At 41.0% G+C, this 21,127-nt stretch overlaps 1 protein-coding gene and 1 pseudogene across 1 annotated transcript in view; one reads left to right on the top strand and one right to left on the bottom strand.

The window, feature by feature from the left end:
• Positions 1-21,127, top strand: part of Clic4 (chloride intracellular channel 4) — a 67,642-nt gene that overhangs the window by 21,805 nt on the left and 24,710 nt on the right. The window contains exon 2 of the mRNA XM_076861017.1: positions 16,870-16,979. Within this exon, the coding sequence (XP_076717132.1) occupies positions 16,870-16,979 (110 nt within the window). The remainder of the gene's footprint in view (positions 1-16,869; positions 16,980-21,127) is intronic.
• On the bottom strand, positions 3,546-3,638 carry LOC143405300 (U6 spliceosomal RNA; annotated as a pseudogene).

Genomic DNA, 21,127 nt, shown 5'->3' with positions numbered 1-21,127 from the left:
AAAGAGCTAGGTGTGTGGCTCTATGATAAAGCCCCCTAGGTTAAAATCCCCAGAACAAAACCAAACAAAGAAGTTTAGACCATGGAAAAGTTTGGGATGCACTTTTTTTGGATGTGACCAAAGTGAGAATAACTAGTTATAAACGGAGTATGTTTCTTTATTAAATACAAAACAATAATAATAAATACAAATTAATGTTCTGTATTCCTGAAAGTTACTTATCTAAATACTGAACATTGACATTCTGAATCGTTACCTGAAAATATCTTGACTTCACTTTTGTTCTTTGAAGAAGTTTATATAGGATGTGGGGTTTTGACTTTTCATGTTTTCTGGCTTTCATTCTTTCTTTCTTTTTTTTTTTTTTTTTTTTTTTGGTGTGGGAGGGTACCAGGGATTGAATTCAGGGGCTCTTAACTACTGAGCCACATCTCCAGCCCTATTTTGTATTTTATTTAGAGACAGGGGCTCATTGAGTTGCTTAGTGCCTCGCTTTTCCTGAGGTTGGCTTTGAAGTCGATCCTCCTGCCTCAGCCTCCCCACCATGCCTGTCTTGGCCTTCATTATTTCTGATGAGAATTCAGCTGTCATCCAAACCATTACCCTCTTGTGTGTAGTGTGTAATTTTTTTCCTAGATATTTTAAAGATTTCTTTTTCCTTTGCTTTTTATCTTGTTCCCCGTTTATGGTTCTAGCAGTTGAACCATTGGGCTCTACTACTGAACTACATCCCTAGTTCTTTTATTTTTTGGTACAGTTCTCCTTAAATTGCTGAGGCTGGCTTGGAACTTCAGATTCTCCTGCCCAACCTTCTATGTCGCTGAGATTAAAGGTATTTGCTGCTATGTCTGGCTGCTTTTAGCATTTTATTACATTAAACCTGGGATGATTATTTTAACCTTTTTTAATGTTCAGGAGAGTTTTTTTTTTTAAATTTTTTTTTAGTTATAGTTGGGCACAATACCTTTAATTTGTTTTTTTGTTTTTATGTGGTGCTGAGGATTGAACCCAGCTCCTTGCACGTGCTAGGTGAGCGCTCTACCCCTGAGCCACAACCCCAGCCCTTCAGGAGACTTCTTGAGTCTGTAACTTTGTCCTTATTTGGAAAAATTGGGCTGCCTGCCTGCCTGTCTTTCTTCCTTCCTCATCGTCTTCACCATCTTCTTTTTGAAATCTTTATTATTTTTTTTTTTTTTATTTTGCAGAACTGAGTATTGAATCCAAGGGCACTTTATCACTGAGCTCCATCTCCAACCTTTTATTTTTATTTTGAGATGTAATCTCACTAAATTGTGAGGCTAATGTTAAACCTCCTGCGTCACTGGAACAATGGGCATGTGCCACCTTGCCTGGCTTCCATAGAGATTTTCTATCTTTAGTATAAGCGTATTTTTGTTTTGTTTCTGAGCATAGTTGTGATAACTGCTTTATATTCTGTAGACTCTTGGTCATCTTAGGGTATGTCTCTGATTTTTTTTGTTTGTTTGAGAATGGGTAATGTTTTCTTGCTTCTATGAGGAATAATTTTTATTGTTTCTGATATTACAAGTAACAAGTTGTAGAGACTTTGGATTTTGTTATGTTCCTCTGAAGAGTATTGATTTTTTTCCTTCTTTTTTGGGAGTACTGGGGGTTGAACTCAACGATACTTGACCACTGAGCCACATCCCCAGCCCTATTTTGTATTTTATTTAGAGTCAGGGTCTCACTGAATTGCTTAGCACCTTGCCATTGCTGAGGCTGGCTTTGAACTTGTGCTTCTCTTGCCTCAGCCTCCCAAGCTGCTAGGATTATAGATGTGCACTATGCCAGCTCTTTTTTTTTTTTTAAAGTAGGCAGTTAACTGAATTGAAAATGCAAAATGCTATTCCTTTGATAGATGGTAACTTAGATTTCATTTTGTTTCTTTTAGCTGAGCTACATGGAGTCTGGTGTGTGTGTGTGTGTGTGTGTGTGTGTGTGTGTGTGTGGTTTTTCAGGGATCAGCCAGAGATTTGGACAGAGTTTTATGCAGATTTTAGGGTTCCCCTTCTTTGGCTTTCTTTTTATTTATGGTGCTCTTATTTTTCAGTGCCGTTGGCAGTTCTGGACTATTCTTTGGTTCTGTCTGTATGCCAGCGAGACTATGAGTTTCCCATTAGCTGCCCTGTGTGGCATAAGGGTAAAAGATGAAAATAGGAAACCTGATCAGTTCAGCTCTTTCTTCAAAGTGTCAACTCCCTTCCAACATCTGTTCAGTCTGCTCTTGTTCAATCTCCAGGACCTTCAAGTGGTCATTTTTATATAGAAATTAGACTGTTTTGAGAGGTAGAGGGTTAGTCCTTTAGTAACTGGTTGGCCATACCAGAAGTCTCAAAATAATTTTTTTTTTTTAAAGAAAGAGTGAGAGAGAGAGTGAGAGATTGGGAGAGAGAGAGAGAATTTTAATATTTATTTTTTAGTATTTGGCGGACACAACATCTTTGTCTGTATGTGGTGCTGAGGATCGAACCCGGGCCGCATGCATGCCAGGCGAGCGTGCTACCGCTTGAGCCACATCCCCAGCCCCTCAAAATAATTTTTAAATAAATTTTAAAATTTCATATTTATAAAAAATTGCAAAATAGTATGGTTCTTAAATTGGTTTTAAGTAAAAATATTTCTAAAATATGTCAGTGCTTCATGGCTTCTTAAGATGCTGAGTTTAACTGTTAATTAATGTCAGTGTTCTGAATATAAATTCAGTAATGCACTAATAGTCTTAGTATGTGAGATTATTTTCCTTCCTCCTCAAAGGCCTCAGCCATAACTCTTTAAACCTCTTTTTGTGAGAGCATCTCTGTGTGCATGTTTTTCTTTGCTAAATTAGCTCTGTTGATGTACTCTCTTTCCTTTAATTTTCTATTGCAACGTGTTGTGTTCAATAAAACAGCTAAATAAACTTGGTAAAATTTGTTTGAAGTAAGAGTAAGTATTTCCGAGAGAGCTTGAGTGTTGGTTTAGTGAGTCAGGCACCTGATCCTTTGTGTGTGGTTGTGTGATGGGTGTGAGTTGCCCTGAGGCTGGTTCTCTAGACTGTGCCGGCCACCACAGTGAGCACCACCCGTGTGTGGCCACTGAGGGCTTCAAAGTGTCTAGTCTGAATTGTGTAATTATACAATATACATCAGATTTTGAAGACTTAGTACAAAGAAAAGAATGTAATAACTTTTTATGTTGATTACATGTTGAAATGATATTGTAGATGTATTGTGTTAAAAAATACTACTTTAATTACACCTACCTGCCTTTCTTTCATTTTCTTCCTCCCTTTCCCTCCCTCCCTCCCTCCTTCCCTTCCTCCCTCTCTGTTTCTCTGTTTCTCTTTTTCTCTCTTTCTTTCAATTGAATACAGTGGCACTCTATCACTGAGCCACATCCTCAATCCTTTTTATTTTCTGTTTTGAGACAGGGTCTCACTAAATTGCCCAGACTGGCCTCAAATTTGGAATCCTCCTGCCTTGGCCTCCTTAGTAACTGGGATTTACAGGTGTGAAATACCATGCCTCAACTTTTTTTTTTTTTTTTTTAATGTGGGCTGTTTCATGAATTTGTGTCATTTTTGTACAGGGGCCATGATAATCTTCTCTGTATCATTTCGATCTGCTGCTGAAGGGAGCACTCTTTTTACATTTTCAATGTGACTACTAGAAAAATTAAAATAACATTTGTGACCCCCCATTATATTGAATATAGTTTAGGAAATGTATCTTGCTTGATAATGATGTGAGTTATGCCATAAGAACTGTGAGACCAACCAGGTGCGATTCTTGCATCTCCTGAGCCTCAGGATAAGAACCTGCATCTTGGCAGCTAATACTGTGGAACCTGGAGTTCAGACACTCAGTTCTGCCCTCCTCAGTTGTGTGACCTATGGCAGATTAATTGGCCTCTCTAACTACAGTTCCTTCATCTGAGCATGAGGAAAACAATACCCAACTTCATATGGCTATTGTGGGGTGAAATATATGTGGACAGTGAGTATGGGACATAGCAAGTGAGAAATAAACTGCTAGCTGTCTTATTTTCAGAAAGTTTTGGCAACATTTTGATTCATTCTAATTGGTATTTTATAGGGAGTACAATCAAGGTCGATCCAGACAGGGACAATGACTGTATTCTTGTTCAACCCCCTCCCACTTTCTTCATGTCAGTCAGGTTTTGTTTTGTACCCCACTGATCCCCCCACTTTTTGGTGGTATTAGGGATTAAATCTAGGGCCTTGTGCATTGCTAGGCAAGTGCTCTACCACTGAGCTGTGTCCCCAGACTAACAGTATCTGTACTGAAGAATTTGGAAGAAAAAAAATGTGGATTCCTCTGTGAAAAGAGGAGATGTTACCTTTAAAGATCAAGTCTTTTAATTATATGTTTTATAATTTGTTCTGAAGAAATAGTAACTTTGCTCCTCCTGGCTCAGGCTTTTGATGCGAGCATGCCCAAAGCAGAACTGAGAGTTTTCATCCCAGTTCTGTTGTGCTTAGGTGGAAAGTGCACTCCTTGCACACCTACACTTTGTTTTTAAAAATAATTCCAGCCGAGACATTTCAGATTCGGTTTAGTACAGATTAACGCCTTCATTTTCATCTTTAGCATTTGCTTTAAATAAGAAATAAAAATACTTAAAATCTTTTCTCAACTGACATTAATTTCTTCCATTATTTTCAGTTAGTAGTTTTTCATCAACTACATTCATTTTTTATTCAAGAAATTATATTTTATTTAAGAATTTTAATATTTTGGCAGCTATTAGGGACAGAATTGAGATCAAACATCTGCAGTATTTTCTTAAATCTTAAAGAAAAACAAAATATGTTCATTTTAAAAAGGAAACAAATAAAAAAAACCCACAAGCGACGGAATTTCCCTTTCCACCCTTCAGCATCTCAGGGCACCTTGCTCCCATTTTGAGGCTTTCCTGGACTCAGATGCTCAAAGCAGACGTTTAGGAGACATTGATATTTCTCCCCCGCCACCCCTCCTGTTCTGGGGACTGAACCCAGGGGCTTGTGAGTGCTAGGCAGGCGCTCTACCACTGGGGTACATCCCTCGCCACCCCCCCTTTTTTTTAAGACTTTAGCCTTTATTTATTTGTTGTTGTTTATTTGTTTTTATGTGGTGCTGAGGATGAACCCAAGGTCACCCATCCTAGGCTAGTGCTCTACCACTGAGCCACACCCCCAGCCTCCCCAACATTTTTACCTTTTATTTTGAGGGAAGGTCTTGCTGAGCTGCCGGGGTGGCCTTGACCTTGCCCCAGGCCATGGCTTCCTGAGTAGCTGGGGTTACAGGTGTGAACCACTTTGCCCAGCTTGGTTTCTTTCTCTCTACTTTCTCATCCAAACCACAGTCTCTAGGATCGTACCCTCTTCATTTGAAGCCATGTTTCTCTCTCTCCCTTGCGTCTCCTAATCCAGCCCACATTCCTGTGACAGCTGGCAGTAGGGCTTCCAGCCTCTACTCGCAGCAGCTCCATGCTCCTGCCTGCATGCCATCTGAACGCAGAACAGTGTTTCCTGTCCTCACGTCCTTGTCCTTCAGTGGAAAGCACTCGTCCTGTTCACTGCCTTCTTCACCTTTCCACCGGGAGTTCATGAAGTTGGGAGTGTTTTCCTATGGCTCATTTTATTGAGAGCTCATCACATACTGGAAGTATTTTAAGAACTTTCCACATTCTCATTTAATATTCATAATAACTCTAGGAAGTAGGTATTCTTCCCCTGTTATAAGGAAACAGGCCCAGAGAGATGAAATAATTTGCCCAGTACCCAGTACCACAGATAGGTAAGTAGAAGAACTGCCATGTCAAACCAGGCACTCTGCTTTCAGTCCTTGCTGTTAAACATGTTAAATGCTTATTTAAAAGTAGGCTTTGGTAAACATTTTCAAATGAATGAATTGTTGTATCGGTGAGTGTAAAATTTGCTCTTTAGTTTGATCTAGACAGTCTTTCAGGATCTGGCCCCTGCCAGTACCACTTCCTGTTGTACTCACAAGTCTAGTCTCAGACTACATTGGCATGGTGAAAGGGATTCTCTATGACCATCTTTTTTTCTTGGCGGGGTGTGTGTGTGTGTGTGTGGTTACTGGGTACTCAGTCCAGGGGTGCTTTACCACTGAGCTGAATCCCCAACCCTTTTTATATTTTATTTTGAGGCAGTCTTGCTGAGTTGCTTAGGGCCTCCCTAAATTGCAGAGAGTGGCATTGAATTTGTGATCCTCCTCCCTCAGCCTCCTAGTAACTGGGATTACATGAGCCAACACACTCAGCTGTGACATCTTATCTAAAGTAGGTGCTCCTTGTCCTTCCTGTGAGTACTTTGTTTCCTTTAGACACTTAACCACAGTTTACAGTTTTTAACTTGATATGCTTACTATTTTTTTTTTCACAAAAATCTTAAGTTTCATGAGTCCAGATCTTATCTTTCTCACTCCTAGTAGTTTCTTGTGGGCCAACTACATGCTGCGAAGATAGTGGACCTTCAGTAAATATATATTGGATGTGGAGTATCCCTATCTGGGACCTAGGTAAGGAGGTTTCTGTAAGGTGCTATGTGACTGAGGAAAGAAAGCCCATACTGTGAACTTCAGAGGAAAATACTGTCTTAAAATTGAAATCTATGGAAAATAGAATTCGTTATAAACAAATCAAGAGTCCTGGAATGCCGTTATTTCTCCTTTACTCATATAAAGAGTTTTCTTTTTTAGCCAAGCACAGTAGCACACACCTGTAATCCCAGCAACTCAGGAGGCTGAGGTAGGAGGATGGCAAGTTTTATAACTCAGTGAGGCCCTAAGCAACTTAGGGAGGCAGACCCTGTCTCCAAAAAAGTGGGTGGGGCTGGGGATATGGCTCAGTGCTACGGCATTTCTGGGTTTAATTCCCAGTACCTGCTCCCGCTTCAAAAAAAAAAAAAATTTTTTTTTTTTTTTTGGTGGTGCTGGGGAATTGAACCCAGGGCCTTGTGCATGTAAGGCAAGCACTTTTCCAACTGAGCGATATCCCCAGCCCCTCTTTTTTCATTCTTTACCACATTTAAATATTTTCGTTCTTACTGCTTGATTTTCTTTTTTGTTTTCTTTTGTTTGTTTTTTTAGGTGGTACTAGGGATGGAATGCAGGGCCTGGTGCATGCTATTTAAGCAAGCACTCTACCACTGAGCTACTGCCCAGCCCTACCTGCTAATCTTAATTAGAGATAAATGACAACATTGGTTTGGATATTTAGGATTGTTAATAACAGAAAACCCGAATTCAGATCAGCTCTAATGACGAAAGAAGTCTAGGAAGAGCTCCATGTGCATGTTGCCTGCCAGGATCCAGCTTGCTTGTGATTCTCTCTCTTTTTTTTTTTTTTTTAAAGAGAGAGAGAGAAAATGAATTTTATTATTTATTCTTTAGTTTTCGGCAGACACAACATCTTTGTTTGTATGTGGTGCTGAGGATCGAACCCAGGCCGCACGCATGCCAGGCGAGCTTGCTACTGCTTGAGCCACATCTCCAGCCCCTTGCTAGTGATTCTCTTGGCTCTGTCTTCTGGTGTTGGTTTGTCCTCAAGCCACTGTCAAGTCTGCACAGGTTTCACATCCAAGGTGTTCCTCTGCTAGAATCCTTAAGAGTTAGAAATTTTTCCTGGGAGACTCTGTGTCTTAATAGCTAGAACTGGGTCCCATGATTATGTCTAAATCAGTCAGTGGCAAGGCGAATGGAATGGTCAAAACTGACTTAGAATCAGTCAGGAACTGCCCTAGGGTTGGGGTTTGGATCATCATCGCCTGCAGTCCTGGGAACAGGGAGGAATGGATGCTGATCAAAAATAGGTGTCCTATCATCAAAAAATGATAAGAATGCATGGATGTTGGGCAGGCAACTATCAATTTGCTGTAGTGCCTTCTGTGCCCTGTTAGTTCCCAGATGATTTGGGGACTTAAGTTTTTGAGAAAGATGATGGCTTAATTTTTTTTTTAATATTTTTTTAGTTGTCAATGAATCTTTATTTTGTTTATTTATATGCGGTGCTGAGAATCAAACCCAGTGCCTCACACATGATAGGCAAGCGCTGTACCTCTGAACCACAACCCCAGCCCTCAATTTATTTTTGAGAAAAATTATTAATCAGGAAAATCAGGGCTGGGGATGTGGCTCAAGCGGCAGCGCGCTCACCTGGAATGTGTGTGGCCCGGTTTCGATCCTCAGCACCACATACAATCAAAGATGTTGTGTCTGCCGAAAACTAAATAATAAATATTAAAATTCTCTCTCAAAAAAAAAATCAGGAGATAATATTTCAGTGGTACAATTAAAGTGAGCTATAATGTAGTTAGAAGCTATTAGGGCTAATGTAGAAACTAGATTAATAATTAAAAAACACTTTATTTTGAGATGAATTCAAATTTACAGACAAGTTGCAAGAATAACAATTCAAAGAACACCCTTTACCTTTGTTTACATATTGTTAACATTTTACCACATTTGCCCTTATTATTGTTTGCCTGTCAGTTGCATACCCCATGGCTTTTTTCCCCAAGTACTCCAGTAAGGGGATGTGTCCGGTGTTTACAATGTTGTTACATTACAGTTATCAACTTCAATAAATCAGTCTCCCACCCCCCTCCTGGAATAAGAAACCAAGACCCCAAAAGATTAAGTAACTTACCCATGGTTAAGTAGCTTCCAGATGGAAAGTTTAGCCTGTTTTGCAACAAGTCAGGTGTTGGTTCCACCCCTATTACAACAGAATCCTTTCTCTTCCTGACTAGCTACAACGTTTAGCAGTGTACATTATAGTATAAAATTTGTGATTGTTCTTTCAAACTGGATATAACTATCCCACAGCACTTGATCTATAAAGAATTCTGGGTCCCCAAAATTGTCCTTGACACTATATTTAGTTTTTAAGCCAAAATTCTTAGAAACATTAATGTCATATTGGTTCGCATTAAAAAGTTCTCACTTTTGCTTTTTAGTTCATGTGAAATAAAAATGTTTTTGAATTTGACTGTCTGACTCTTACAGGGCACTGAGCTGGCTTGGTTTAGGTTTGGGTTTGTCCCAGTGTAAGGCCAGGTAGGTTGGCATTCCTTTAACAGCAGGGAGGGAACTGTTATTTACCAAGCATGACAATGCCAAACAGCGATCAGGTTACTGGTCTATGAAGAGCAGAGTCCAAAAGACATCGAGAGGGATTCAAAGTTTAACCATGGAGCAAACCCTTTCCAGTTTTGTTTTTTTTTTTGCATGTTTCCCTGTCAGTGTTTATGAAATATGGTGTACCCACCAAATGCATCAGAATTAGAATTGCGTGAAGGACTTGTTAGATTGCCCCCCGCCCCAGCCTATTGAAAGCAGGCATCTGAAGGGAGATCTGGTAGTCTCCATTTAAACCTGCTGCTTGAGGATTCTTCCACGTCCTATATAATTCTGTTACATAGATGCCCTTTATCTTTAGAGCTTTCCCATAGTCATTCTGTGACTTGTGTTTTCCTTCATTTTAATATGTTTAGGGTAGAAAGGTTTTTGTTTGCTTGCTTTTTTTAAATAAAAGATGCATGTCCATATTAAAAATATCGGAAAGAATGAAAGGGTGTGTGTACAGTGAGCTACACCCTCGACTTTAGAGCCTTGTGTTCTTCTAAGCCCTTGATATGTATTAGCTCCTTTATTCCCATACAATCCACTGAGGGAGGCACTGATATAGTCCCTGTTTTATAAGAAGAAAACAGCCCAGAGAGGCCAAATTACTTCTTAGTGCTTAGCTAGGAAATGGTGGAGTGGCTGGCTCTAGATCAGTGCTCTTAACTACCATTCCCCGCTGAGTGGAAATAAGGATTAACCAGATTAGTGCATGTGGAGAGCTTGTTGTGGGAGAGTGGAGAGTTCATTAAGGTGAATATTCAACGTGGACTCCCAAGAGACCCTCCTAAGCTGCCTCTCTCCCTGGTAGGTGGGATCCTTGGGTCACTTCACACTCATCTTTCCTCTCTCAATTGCACAGGCTCTTATTTGGAGAGTAGATTTTATGAGTTGGTAATGCTGAACAAGGAAATGGTAGCAACCTAAGTCTTTCCATTGTCTTGTCCTGGACTGGGTTTTATTTACATGGTAAGAGCTTGGGAGGGTCATAATTCTTCCACTTCCTATCATTTGACTTTATTGAATTTTAATTCTTTGATATGGTTATGGTCAGGAAATATTGGTACAGTCTGTGCAGGACCAGAGATTTTTGACATCCTACATAAATAATATCTTTGCTCACTCCATTCAGTGGACGAAACTTTATGGACACTGTTTCTTAAAGCACAGGGTTACAACATACTTCATCAGCTAAGGGAGTTAAGTGTGGAATATACTTAGATTCTTTCCCCTCGTTGTTTTCTGAAAGCTAAAGTAATGTAGGGATTCTAATGACCAGGGAGGGGTTTGAACTAACGAAACTGTTGATAGGCCCTGGGTTCCATACCTGAAGCATCTTTAAAGCCAAGCAACTTTTTTTTTTTTTTTTTCCCCAAGCAACATTTTTTAAACTCTTACCATGTGCCAGGAGCTGTGTGTACCCTAACCCATGTGATCCCCATAATGATTGTATAGTGGTTTCATAGACGTTAAGTAACTTCCTTAAAGGTGACATAACTAAGTTGTGAGGTCGGGATTCAAACTCAGAAATTTGATTTGAAACCTTGTTACTTCCTGCACACTCTGCAGACATTATAGAAGGACAACAGCTTATTAAATCTTTAGGCTCTACATGTTGGCTTCAGCATGTGTTTAACACAGATCCTAAAGAAATCAGTAATAGAGGCCAGATGAATTTTCCATTTACCCTTTTGGTTTGTGATTTATCAGTTAATTAAGCCATTTTGATGATTCTTCTCACTTAAATCAACAGAATCCACATTAAGCGTAAATGGGGTATTGCAGTTTTTAGGTTATTCTTTAGCAACACTTTGCTCTGCATATTCCCTAGCAAATGTGTGCAGTTAAATAATTTAGTGATCAGGAGCCCACTCTTACCTTTAGGTCCCAGCTTTTCTCTCTCTTTCCCCAGCCATCATCACCCCTCACCCCAGTCCCATGGGTGCAAAGAAAGAGATGAGCAAAGTTAAAACTCTCCCTCTTAGGTATGTTAAAGTCTCACTTGTCTGAAGACTGATTAAACTAGGTTTTCTAAGTGAGCAGTTCTTTAATCTTGACTTAGTAAAACATTAAAATATTTATGGCATTTGCCATTGACCTTAATTCTGTAATGTAGGAGTTAATCTAGCAGTTTCTCGTTGAATACCAGAATTGTGCAATTCCATGGGTGACAACAGAGGTCTGGAGCGAGGAGGATGAAGCTGGTGGTGAGGAGCAGTGAGTGTGTGAGAGGAGCCCCAGACAAAGCTGGCAAGACACTGCTTTCATCAGAACAACCCACATGAATGCTAAGATTCAGTCTTTTTTTTTATTTTTATTTTTTGGTGCTGGGGATTGAACCCAGGGCCTTGTGCATGCAAGGCAAGCACTCTACCAACTGAGCTGTATCCCCAGCCCAAGATTCATTCTTGATCTGGAAATCTGTGGTTATATCTATGTCAGTGAGAATACTCATGTTTTCTCTGATTATTTGGATTTTCTATTTTTTAAGAATATATAGAAATGTATATTTTTCTAAATTACAATTTTAGAACTATTTATATTCTTCAAATTAAAATCTTCTCCAGCGTGTATTTATACTTATGCCTGTACTTTTTTTGCTTGTTTTTGGTATTGGGAATTGAACCCAGGGGTGCTTAGCCACTGAACTAAAGCCACAAACCTTTTTATTTTTATTTTGACACAGTGCCTTGCTAGGTTGCTGAGGCTGGCCTCATTTTCCTGAGTTACTGGGATTGCAGGTGTGGGCTCCCATATCTGGCTACACATTTCAAAAACAGTTTTATTAGATATTATTTATATATCATACAATTCACCTATTTAAAAAAGGTAAAAATCAGTGGTTTTTAATACATGCAAGAAGTTAGCATCCATCATCAGTCTAATTTTAAAACATTTCTCTCACCCTCTCTAAAAAGCTGTGTACCCTTTAGTAGTTACTTCCCAACCCCTGACCCTCAAACCCTAGGCAACAAGTAATCTACTTTTTTTTTTGTAGTTGCAAATGGATATGATGCCTTTATTTTATTTATTTATTTTTATGTGGTGCTGGTCCAGTGCCTCACACATGCTGGACAGGTGCTGTGTCACTGAGCTACAGTCCCAGCTCATAATCTACTTTTTGTCTCTATGAATTTGCCCATTTTGGACACTGGACATTTCATATAAATGTAATTATATAATATATCGTCTTTTGTGATGAGCTCCTTTTATTTAACATGTTTGCAAAGTTCATCGAAGTTATAGAGCATGTATCAATGCTTCATTGCATTTCTTTTTTAGTATTTATTTTTTAGCTGTAGTTGGACATAATACCTTTATTCTAATGTGGTGCTGAGGATCCCACCCAGGGTCTCACATGTATTGGGTGAGTGCTCTCCGCCGAGCCCCCACCCAGCCCCGGCTTCATTGCTTTTTTGTTGTTGAGTCAAGTTCACTATATGGATGTACATTTTTGTTTTGCTTCTTAAGTTTAATACTTCTTAGAGATTTTGCTTCTGGGACAATAGAGGAGATGGTAGTGAGTTTCTTGGCAGTTTTTTTTTTTTTTTTTGCCTTATATATTCCAGGCTTGGAAGCAGGCAGTTTGGGGGGAAAAATAAACTCAGACAAAACAGAAAGAAAGAGTTCCAAAAACTCCTGGTCCTGCTAGACAAAGATTCAAGAAAGGGAAAACCTAGGGGCTGGGGTTGTGGCTCAGTGCTGGAGTGCTTGCCTAGCACGTGTGAGGCACTGGGTTTGATCCTCAGCACCACATAAAAATAAAGGTGTTATGTCCATCTACCACTAAAGAAAGGGAATACCTAAGTGAGGCTGAAGTTTTAGACCATGATCATGGTGCACCAGACTCCACAGTGGGATGTGGTGGCTCAATGCTCACCCATATGCCGAAGGCTGAACCAGTGGCCTAGGTGCCGCCCTGGGTGCTGGTCTGTTTGAGCAGAGCCTTTCCTGATGATCTTCGGGGGTCTCCAAGGCTTTCTGTTAGAAACATGCTTCAGTCACAAGAGAGTATCTTTGGACATCAGAGTAAGTGTTTCTACTAGGTTAAATTTCTAGAGTCTAATTGTTGGGCCAGCGCATACAAGGAAAGCTTCACAATGTCAGTTAGATGGATGACATCAAAACATGGGAATATGGGGCATGGTGGCACATGCCTGTAATCCCAACGGGCTCGGGAACCTGAAGTAGGAGGATCACAAGTTCAAAGCCAGCCTCAGCAACTTAGTGAGGTGCTAAGCAACTCAGTGAAATCCTGTCTCTAAATGAAATACAAAATAGGGCTGGGGATGTGGCTCAGTGGTCAAGAGTTCCTGAGTCCAATCCCCCCAGTACACCTCCTCAAAAAACAAACAAACAAAACATGGGAATATATAAGAAGTATTCAATTTTCAGCCTACTTTTTTTTCTGTTGTTTACACTGAGTAAAGAATTTTTTGTACTGGGGATTGAACTCAAGAATGCTTTTCCATTTAGTTACATCCCCAGTCCTTTTATTTTGAGATAGATTCTCACTAAGTTGCTGAGGCTGGTCTCAAACTTGAAATCCTCTTGCCTCAGCCTCCTGAGTTGTTGGGATTACTGTTGTGTGCCACTGCACCTGGCTACGCTGGGTAATTTTTAAAAATGTATTTAATAGTGTGTTTTAATTATAGATAATAGTGGGGTTCATTGTGGCATTCATGTATGTACATAACATAATTATTCCAGTCCATTCCCTAGTGTTTCTCCTTTCCCTCCCCCTTCCCTCCTCCGGTTCTCCTTCCTCTATTCCTCTGGTCCTCCCTCTGTTTACTCACACGCACTTCCCCACCTTGGTGCATTGCGTTTACACATGAAAGAGGATTCATAACGGCTGTTGGCTGTCATACATGCATGTATAATTTGGTTGATTTTATTCCTCAGTTCTTTCCCTTTCTCTCCCTCCCCTTGATGTCCTTCCTGTCCTCTCTACTTTCCCTTCTATTTCTTTTCTCTCTCTCTAGCTTCTGCACATGAGGGAAAACATTTGACCCTTGACTTTCGAGCCTGACTTCTTTCACTCAGCATGATGTTCTCCGGTTCTGTCCCTTTTCCTGAGATGACGTCACTTCCCTCTTATTTATGGATGAGTGCTGCTCACTGGGTGATTCTCCAGCTCGTTGATTCTCCCTCTCTCCCTCCACTGGGCTCTGAGTCTGTGTTAGTGAACTTTCCATCACTGCAACAAAATACCTGGAGTGATTGACTTATACAAAGAGAATTTTTATTTTGGATCAGAGTTTGGGGGTTCTAGTCCAGGATCAGGCAGACCCGTTCCTTTGGGAATCTGGTGGGCCTGCTGGGTGGCACTTGCTGGAAGTGACTAAACATACTGCTCAGGGCCAGGGAGCTTCGGAGAAAGTGGGAGGTCAGGAGTCCCATGGTCACCCTTTTATTTCAGCTACTGCATTTTTTCCATCTTCTGTTTCTCCGCTTGTGGTTTTTTCAAGCTCAAGCTGCTGATAATTGCTCATTGAAATATATTTTATCACACCACTTCAGAGAGACGCTTTGTCGGATGTCCTGACATCTCTGTCTTCTTGGTGCTGGCAGCGGGCTGATTGCCTTTTCTCACTCAGAGATGGTGTTTGGTGTTTGGCTTTTAGGTGACTTTCATGGAAACCCTGGCAGTTGCATATTACAAGACCCTGGGTTTTGTTAACCCTCGTGTTTCAACTTTTCTGATGGAGAGAGGTATAGGGTTGTAAGGGTCCGGCGAACGTCGGAGGAAGAGACCACCAAGTGACCAACTCATGCAATAGCAAAAGGGGTTTATTGAGGATCCAATTCAGCGCGCTGGGGCTCCGTGCTCACTCAAGAAGGGAGAGCAGCCCTGAGCCCCGGGCAGGGCTTGAGCAGTGTTTAAGTACACTTTTTGGGGAGGGCGGGGGCTTTGCATACATCACAGTCTCCTTTAACAAATCATCATACACCGCGGGAAAATCAAACAACAATTCTTAGACATGATTAGTACATTCATTGGCGGAACAGGTTGGGCGGGGGTGATTGGTCACTCCTAAGCGGGGTACACATTCAAACTGATTGGTTTTGGGCCCTGAATGCCTATGTGCCAGGCTACACAGGGTCCTAGGTTATTAAACAACCAGAGGGTCAGGGGGAATATTTACTGGGCAGTTCCGGGTATTGTCCTAACAGCTACAGGAATTTCAGGTTTTGGGGGTAGCAGAGGAACTTAACAATACCTGGTCCTTTACTTTTGAACTCAGGCCTTGCAGCTTAGAAACTTTACAATGCCCCGTCTTTTACACTTTAACTTCAATTTCTTTTACAGGGTGAGGGGGGTGGGGACATCATTGCCTTGTTACAGACAGATGAAGGTGGAAATCCAGGTGTTCCCGTGGGTTTCCACTGATGCCCAAAGTGGAGGCACCTCATTCCTGCTGGGCACGGGTGAGAGTCCACTTCCCCACGAGGCCTCCCTGATACTGCAGCAGAGGTGACCTCACTACTGCTGCTTGGTGATCAAAGTCTCTTGACAAGGTCTCCTGTGACCCCACCCAGCAGGGAGGGAAAAAGCGGGAGGGGCCCCTGTTACTGGTCAGCAGGATTTCTGCTTCTAAAGATCCTGTGTCCTTCCCATTGAGGTGATCATGGCCCCGGGCATAAGCCTCCAGAAGGTTGATACACTAAGTTTGAAACAAAGTACTTCATTCCCATTAAAGAATTAATGGCTTATTGTGGATGGAGCATTTTACTGAAATGCTTCTGAATTTTTTGAGCTCCATTTAAGTAGGATAGTAAGAAGTACTTTTTAAAAAATATTTATTTTCTAGTTATAGCTGGTCATTATATCTGTACTTCATTTTTATGTGGTGCTGAGGATTGAACCCAGTGCCTCATGCATGCTAGGTGAGCACACTACCACTGAGCCACATCCCCAGCCGTGCCCCACATCCCGCCCCCCGTAATATTTTATTTAGAGACAGGGTCTCCCTGAGTTGCGTGGGGCCTTGCTAAGTTGCTGAGGCTCCTCAAGCTCAGGCCCCTGGGATTACAGGCCTGCATCACCTCCTGACTCACCAGCGTCTTTGAATGACTGTTGAAGAGTTATTTTTGGAACTCTTTATAGACTTCATAATAAAGAGGCTGTGTTGATTCCTAGCAAATGTCAGAATGTTTTCTTGTCTCCTTTTCAAGTTGGGGCAAACCTGATGAAATGAGGGAAATATGCCCCACTCAGATTTTTAGGAAAATTCTACCTCATTCTTGAGCTTAGAAAAGTCAGCTGCTCCATCCATTAAAAAGTTTATAAATAGCTTATTACAAAGGCATCTTTTGTTATTTTCTTGCTTCCTGAAGGAATGTGTAAAATAGTATATAGGATTTTTATAATGAAAAAAAAAATTTTTTTTTTTTTTTTGTACTGGGGATTAAACCCAAGGGCACTTTACATTCTCAGTCTTTTTTATTTTTTTTTATTTGAGACTGGATCTCTAACTTGCTGAGGCTGGCCTCGAAACTACAGTGCTCCCACCTCAGCCTCCTGAGTCGCTGGGATTCAGGTGTGTGCCATGTGCCCTGCTGGTCTGCTCGTTTCTCATAAGAGAAGGAGGCAAATGAAAGACCAGAACGCACCTTGCCCTGTCTTCTGGTAGCTTTGATGGAAATGCACAGAAAGCCCTGTCGTTTTGCGAATCCTCATGCTGACCTCCTTTTTAATGTTTCTTTCTGCTTTCAGGCCGGCAGTGATGGGGAAAGCATAGGAAACTGCCCCTTTTCCCAGAGGCTCTTCATGATTCTTTGGCTCAAAGGAGTTGTATTTAGCGTCACAACTGTTGACCTGAAAAGGTAAGACATGGTCGTAGTCTGGGATCAGTTTAAATTGAGAGTATGTTATTGTCTTTCAGTTTCATGCTTTCCCATCCTTCACTTTGGTTGCATTTCTTTTTCCCTTTCCCCTCACATCCTCTTACATGTAATTTTGTATAACAATGAGGGTCTCCTTCCATTTCCATGCAGTTTCCCTTCTCTCTCCCTTTCCCTCCCACCTCTTGTCCCTGTTTAATGTTAATCTTTTTCTCATGCTCTCCCTCCCTGCTCTGTTTTTAGTTGCTCTCCTTATATCAAAGAAGACATTTGGCATTTGTTTTTTAGGGATTGGCTAGCTTCACTTAGCATAATCTGCTCTAATGCCATCCATTTCCCTGCAAATTCCATGATTTTGTCATTTTTTAGTGCTGAGTAATACTCCATTGTGTATAAATGCCACAGTTTTTTAATCCATTCATCTATTGAAGGGCATCTAAGTTGGTTCCAGTCTAGCTATTGTGAATTGTGCTGCTATGAACATCGATGTATTGATTGCATTTCAAGGAAGTGTACTTTATTAAAATCCTGCTGGTTTGTGGACAGCTTTACCATGTGTCGTATCATGGACAACCTGGGTCAGGGAACTGCCGTGGCCGCTCAGTCTGTTTGCAGCCTCTTGTACACCTTTAATTTCTCAGGAGCTACATTTTAGCGTGATTACAGAGGAATCCTTGCACTTCACTGGAAGCCTGGAGCAATGGAGCAGGGTCTCTGCACACATTTTCTTTGTCTAAAATGTGCTAAACGTGAAGATCAGAATGGCACTTTGAGAACGCTAAATACTGTTCCTTTAACTTTTTCTATTTCATTTTCTACTTTTCAGGGAATAAAAATTTTAATCATATTTTGTTAAACGGAATTATAAAACAAGAGCAATTACCCATGACCCTATGATTGTTCTTTTTTTTTTCTTATATACAACATCTTTGTTTGTATGTGGTGCTGAGGATCGAACCTGGGCCACACGCATGCCAGGCGAGCGCGCTACCGCGTGAGCCACATCCCCAGCCCCCTGTGATTCTTCTTGCTGAGTTTTTTTTTTTGGTGGGGAGGAAAGGGGACTCATTGGGGACTGAATCCATGGGTGTTTTCCCACTGAGCTACATCTCCAGCCCTCCATTCCCTTTTTGTAGTTGTAGATGAACAGCATTTCTTTATTTTGTTTGTTTATTTTTAAGTGGTGCTGAGGATCAAACCCAGTGCCTCACACATGCTGGGCAAGCACTTTGCCACTGAGTTACAGCTGCAGCCCTCCAGCCCCTTTTTATTTTTTTTATTTTGAGCCGGGGTCTCACTAAGTTATCGAGGCTGGCCTCAAGCTTGTGATCCTCCTGCCTCAGCCTCCCCAGTACCTGTGATACACACATGTGCCACCGTGCCCAGCTTGTTCTTGCCAGATGAAGAATTGTTTCTAGCTTTCTCTTCATAGGCCAGATTGAAGAAGATCCCTGACAAATAGAAAGCTATTTTTTATTCAGGAACTCTCTTCTTCCTAGCAAATTCATATCCCTTTTCTCCCCAGGAGATTTAAATCAAGGGTTAAGAATACTTGTATCAGTGGTGAATTTAGAATTTGGCAGTAAACATTCATTTCTCTGACATAAATGCCACAGCATTGTTTGCTGTTTATTTTTTAAGCATATCAAAGTCATGAACAATGTCGGGGGAAATGTGGATGAACTGTCACTTGTGGTAGGTGGCAGAATTGATGTGTGTTATCCCTCTGAACAGCACATCCTGGGAGTTATCAAAGCTGGAATCCCCTTCCCAGGGTAGGTAGCAGACTTGGGGTCTGTCCATGCCTTAAATTTATTCTTTATTTGATCCCAGTGCAGTTTCTTGAAATGGTGCAGACTTAATATTTATGAATCAAAAATAAGCCATAAAATCTTCTAGGAAACTTTTTAGTTAGGAGTATGAATGTGGAAGTAAGCCTTTGAGAGCTAAAACTCCAGATTCTTGAAGACATTCCCCATTTCAGGTTGGAGAGTTATTTTAAGAATGAAGTAAGTCATGTAGTTACCCTTCTATTACTTTCCCCCCCTCCACACATCCAGAGAGGAAGTTTCCCAATATAACTCCTAAAAATAGACCATGCCACTAGGCACACACCCTCACTCTGTCCTAAAATACACGGATTTTTCCTTTTCCATTTTTGGCTTTGAGCGAGTGAGTTGCCTGCCACACTTTGAAAAGCCCTTGCTCCACACAGCCCTTGGTTCCGCCGTAGTCCAGCCATCGTGGGCCTGGTTCAGAAAGTGAGGGGCTGTTTCAAAGTCATCTTTTTTTTCTCTTTTACAGGTTTTTTATGGCATTATTATTGTTAGTTGATTGATGCTTAAGGGTTTGTTTACGTGTCAGTAACATATGAAAGGCGAAGGCATCCAGGGCCTCAGGACCAGAAATACACCCAGGAGGACATGTGTCTCCTAGGGCTTGTGTGAAATCAGCAACCCAGAGGCCTGAAGTTGAAACCTGTATTTTTTTTGTTTTCTTCATAAATTTGAGGTCTCCAGTAAAAGCTGTTCCTTAAGGACAACTTTGGTGTACAAGTTGTACATGATACTGAGTCCTTTCCACCCCATCCCTGGGGGTGGATACTAGCTTCCCCTTCACAGAGATTATTAGCTTTTAAGTTTGGTCTTTGTCCTTCCAGAACTTTTCCATGAGTTTACTTACATAGAATCTTGAACCAAGCCAGGCCCCAAGCCTGTAACCCAGTGACTGAGGAGGCTGAGGCAGGAGGATCATGAGTTCAAATGAAAGTAACTTAGTGAGCCCCTAAGCATCTCCATGAAACCCTGTCTCAAAACATAAAAAGGGCTGGGGATGTGAGTTAAGTACCCCAGGTTCAATTCCTGGTTTAAAAAAAAAAAAAAAAAAAAATCAAAGAATCTTGAACAGAATTTCAAAGAGAAAGTACCCCAAGAGAGTAAATAAATTAATGTAAAATAAAATAAAGTCACAGAGAAGTGAAACAGTAAAAAGGAGCTTTCATAATAAGTTATTAATTTCAAGCATTAAATGTGACTCTAGAACTCTGTGGGGGAGAAACTACCTGTAAGTGCTTATTTTACTGCCTTTCTTGGTAATTGCCCAATTCTTCTGTGAAAAGTACTGATCCCAGAACAAACCAGTGGTGAGCAGTGGAACTCCCCTGAGCGCTATTTAGAAGCCCACTCTCTGCTCTGAAAAAAATAATTGTCCATGACATTTCATCCCTAAGAACAACCCATTGCCAGTTCTGGCGCTGATGCCCATCTCTTTCAGCCTCTGTTGGTGCTGATGGCAGTGCTGGGGGATTTGTGAGTCCTTTGTGAAGCTTTGAACAGTCTCCCATTACTCGCTTTTAGTGCAGCTTTCTGCTTTAGTGGGAGTTATTTCCAAACCTAATTTTCTGTTCATGCTGCATAGTATTAAAGAAATTTTAGATAAAAAAGTACCCGGGCTTCAGAAAGAATTTACTTTTACATAAAGTTGAATTTGAACAAAGGCTGCGGACAAACATGCAAAAATATTAAAATTTGGGGCACAATTACAGGTGTCATCACATGTCATTCAGTGGGGACCAGCCATGGTACAGGGGAATGTCCCAGGCATTAAAGTTGGCTCTGTAGAAAGTGCCCTGCCACCGACATCTGTGGGATCCCAGGCAAGCTGCCTCGGACCCTTGAGGTTCCGCTACTTCATATTTAAGTTCAGGAAGAAGGAGGGGAACACAAACTAACATGTCTTCAGTCTTGTGTGTGTGTGTGCTCAGGACTATTGAGGGTGCTTTTTCTATTTTCAGACCTTTTTTAAAAAATATATTTTACTTAGAGATAGGGTCTCTCTGAGTTGCTGAGGACCTTGTTGAGTTGCTGAGGCTGGCTTTGAACTTGTGATCCTCCTGCTTCAGCCTCCCAAGCTGCTGGGATTATGGGCGTGCGCCACTGTGCCTGGCAACTTTCAAACCATTTTTCAATCTTGGTATACTCTCTGACAGAATAAAGGCCACTTTTTAGAAGTCTGGGAAATGGGTGTTTCTCTTTGTCCAATTTCATTTTAAACACCGAAACATCGTCAGTAACGATTTCCTTCTGTTTCAAGTGCAAGTATACCATTTGTAACAGGTTGTGTGACTCTGA

Source organism: Callospermophilus lateralis, chromosome 7 (genome assembly GCF_048772815.1).
Source record: "Callospermophilus lateralis isolate mCalLat2 chromosome 7, mCalLat2.hap1, whole genome shotgun sequence".
Taxonomy (NCBI): Eukaryota; Metazoa; Chordata; class Mammalia; order Rodentia; family Sciuridae; genus Callospermophilus; species Callospermophilus lateralis.
This window is presented reverse-complemented; position numbering and strand designations above follow the sequence as displayed.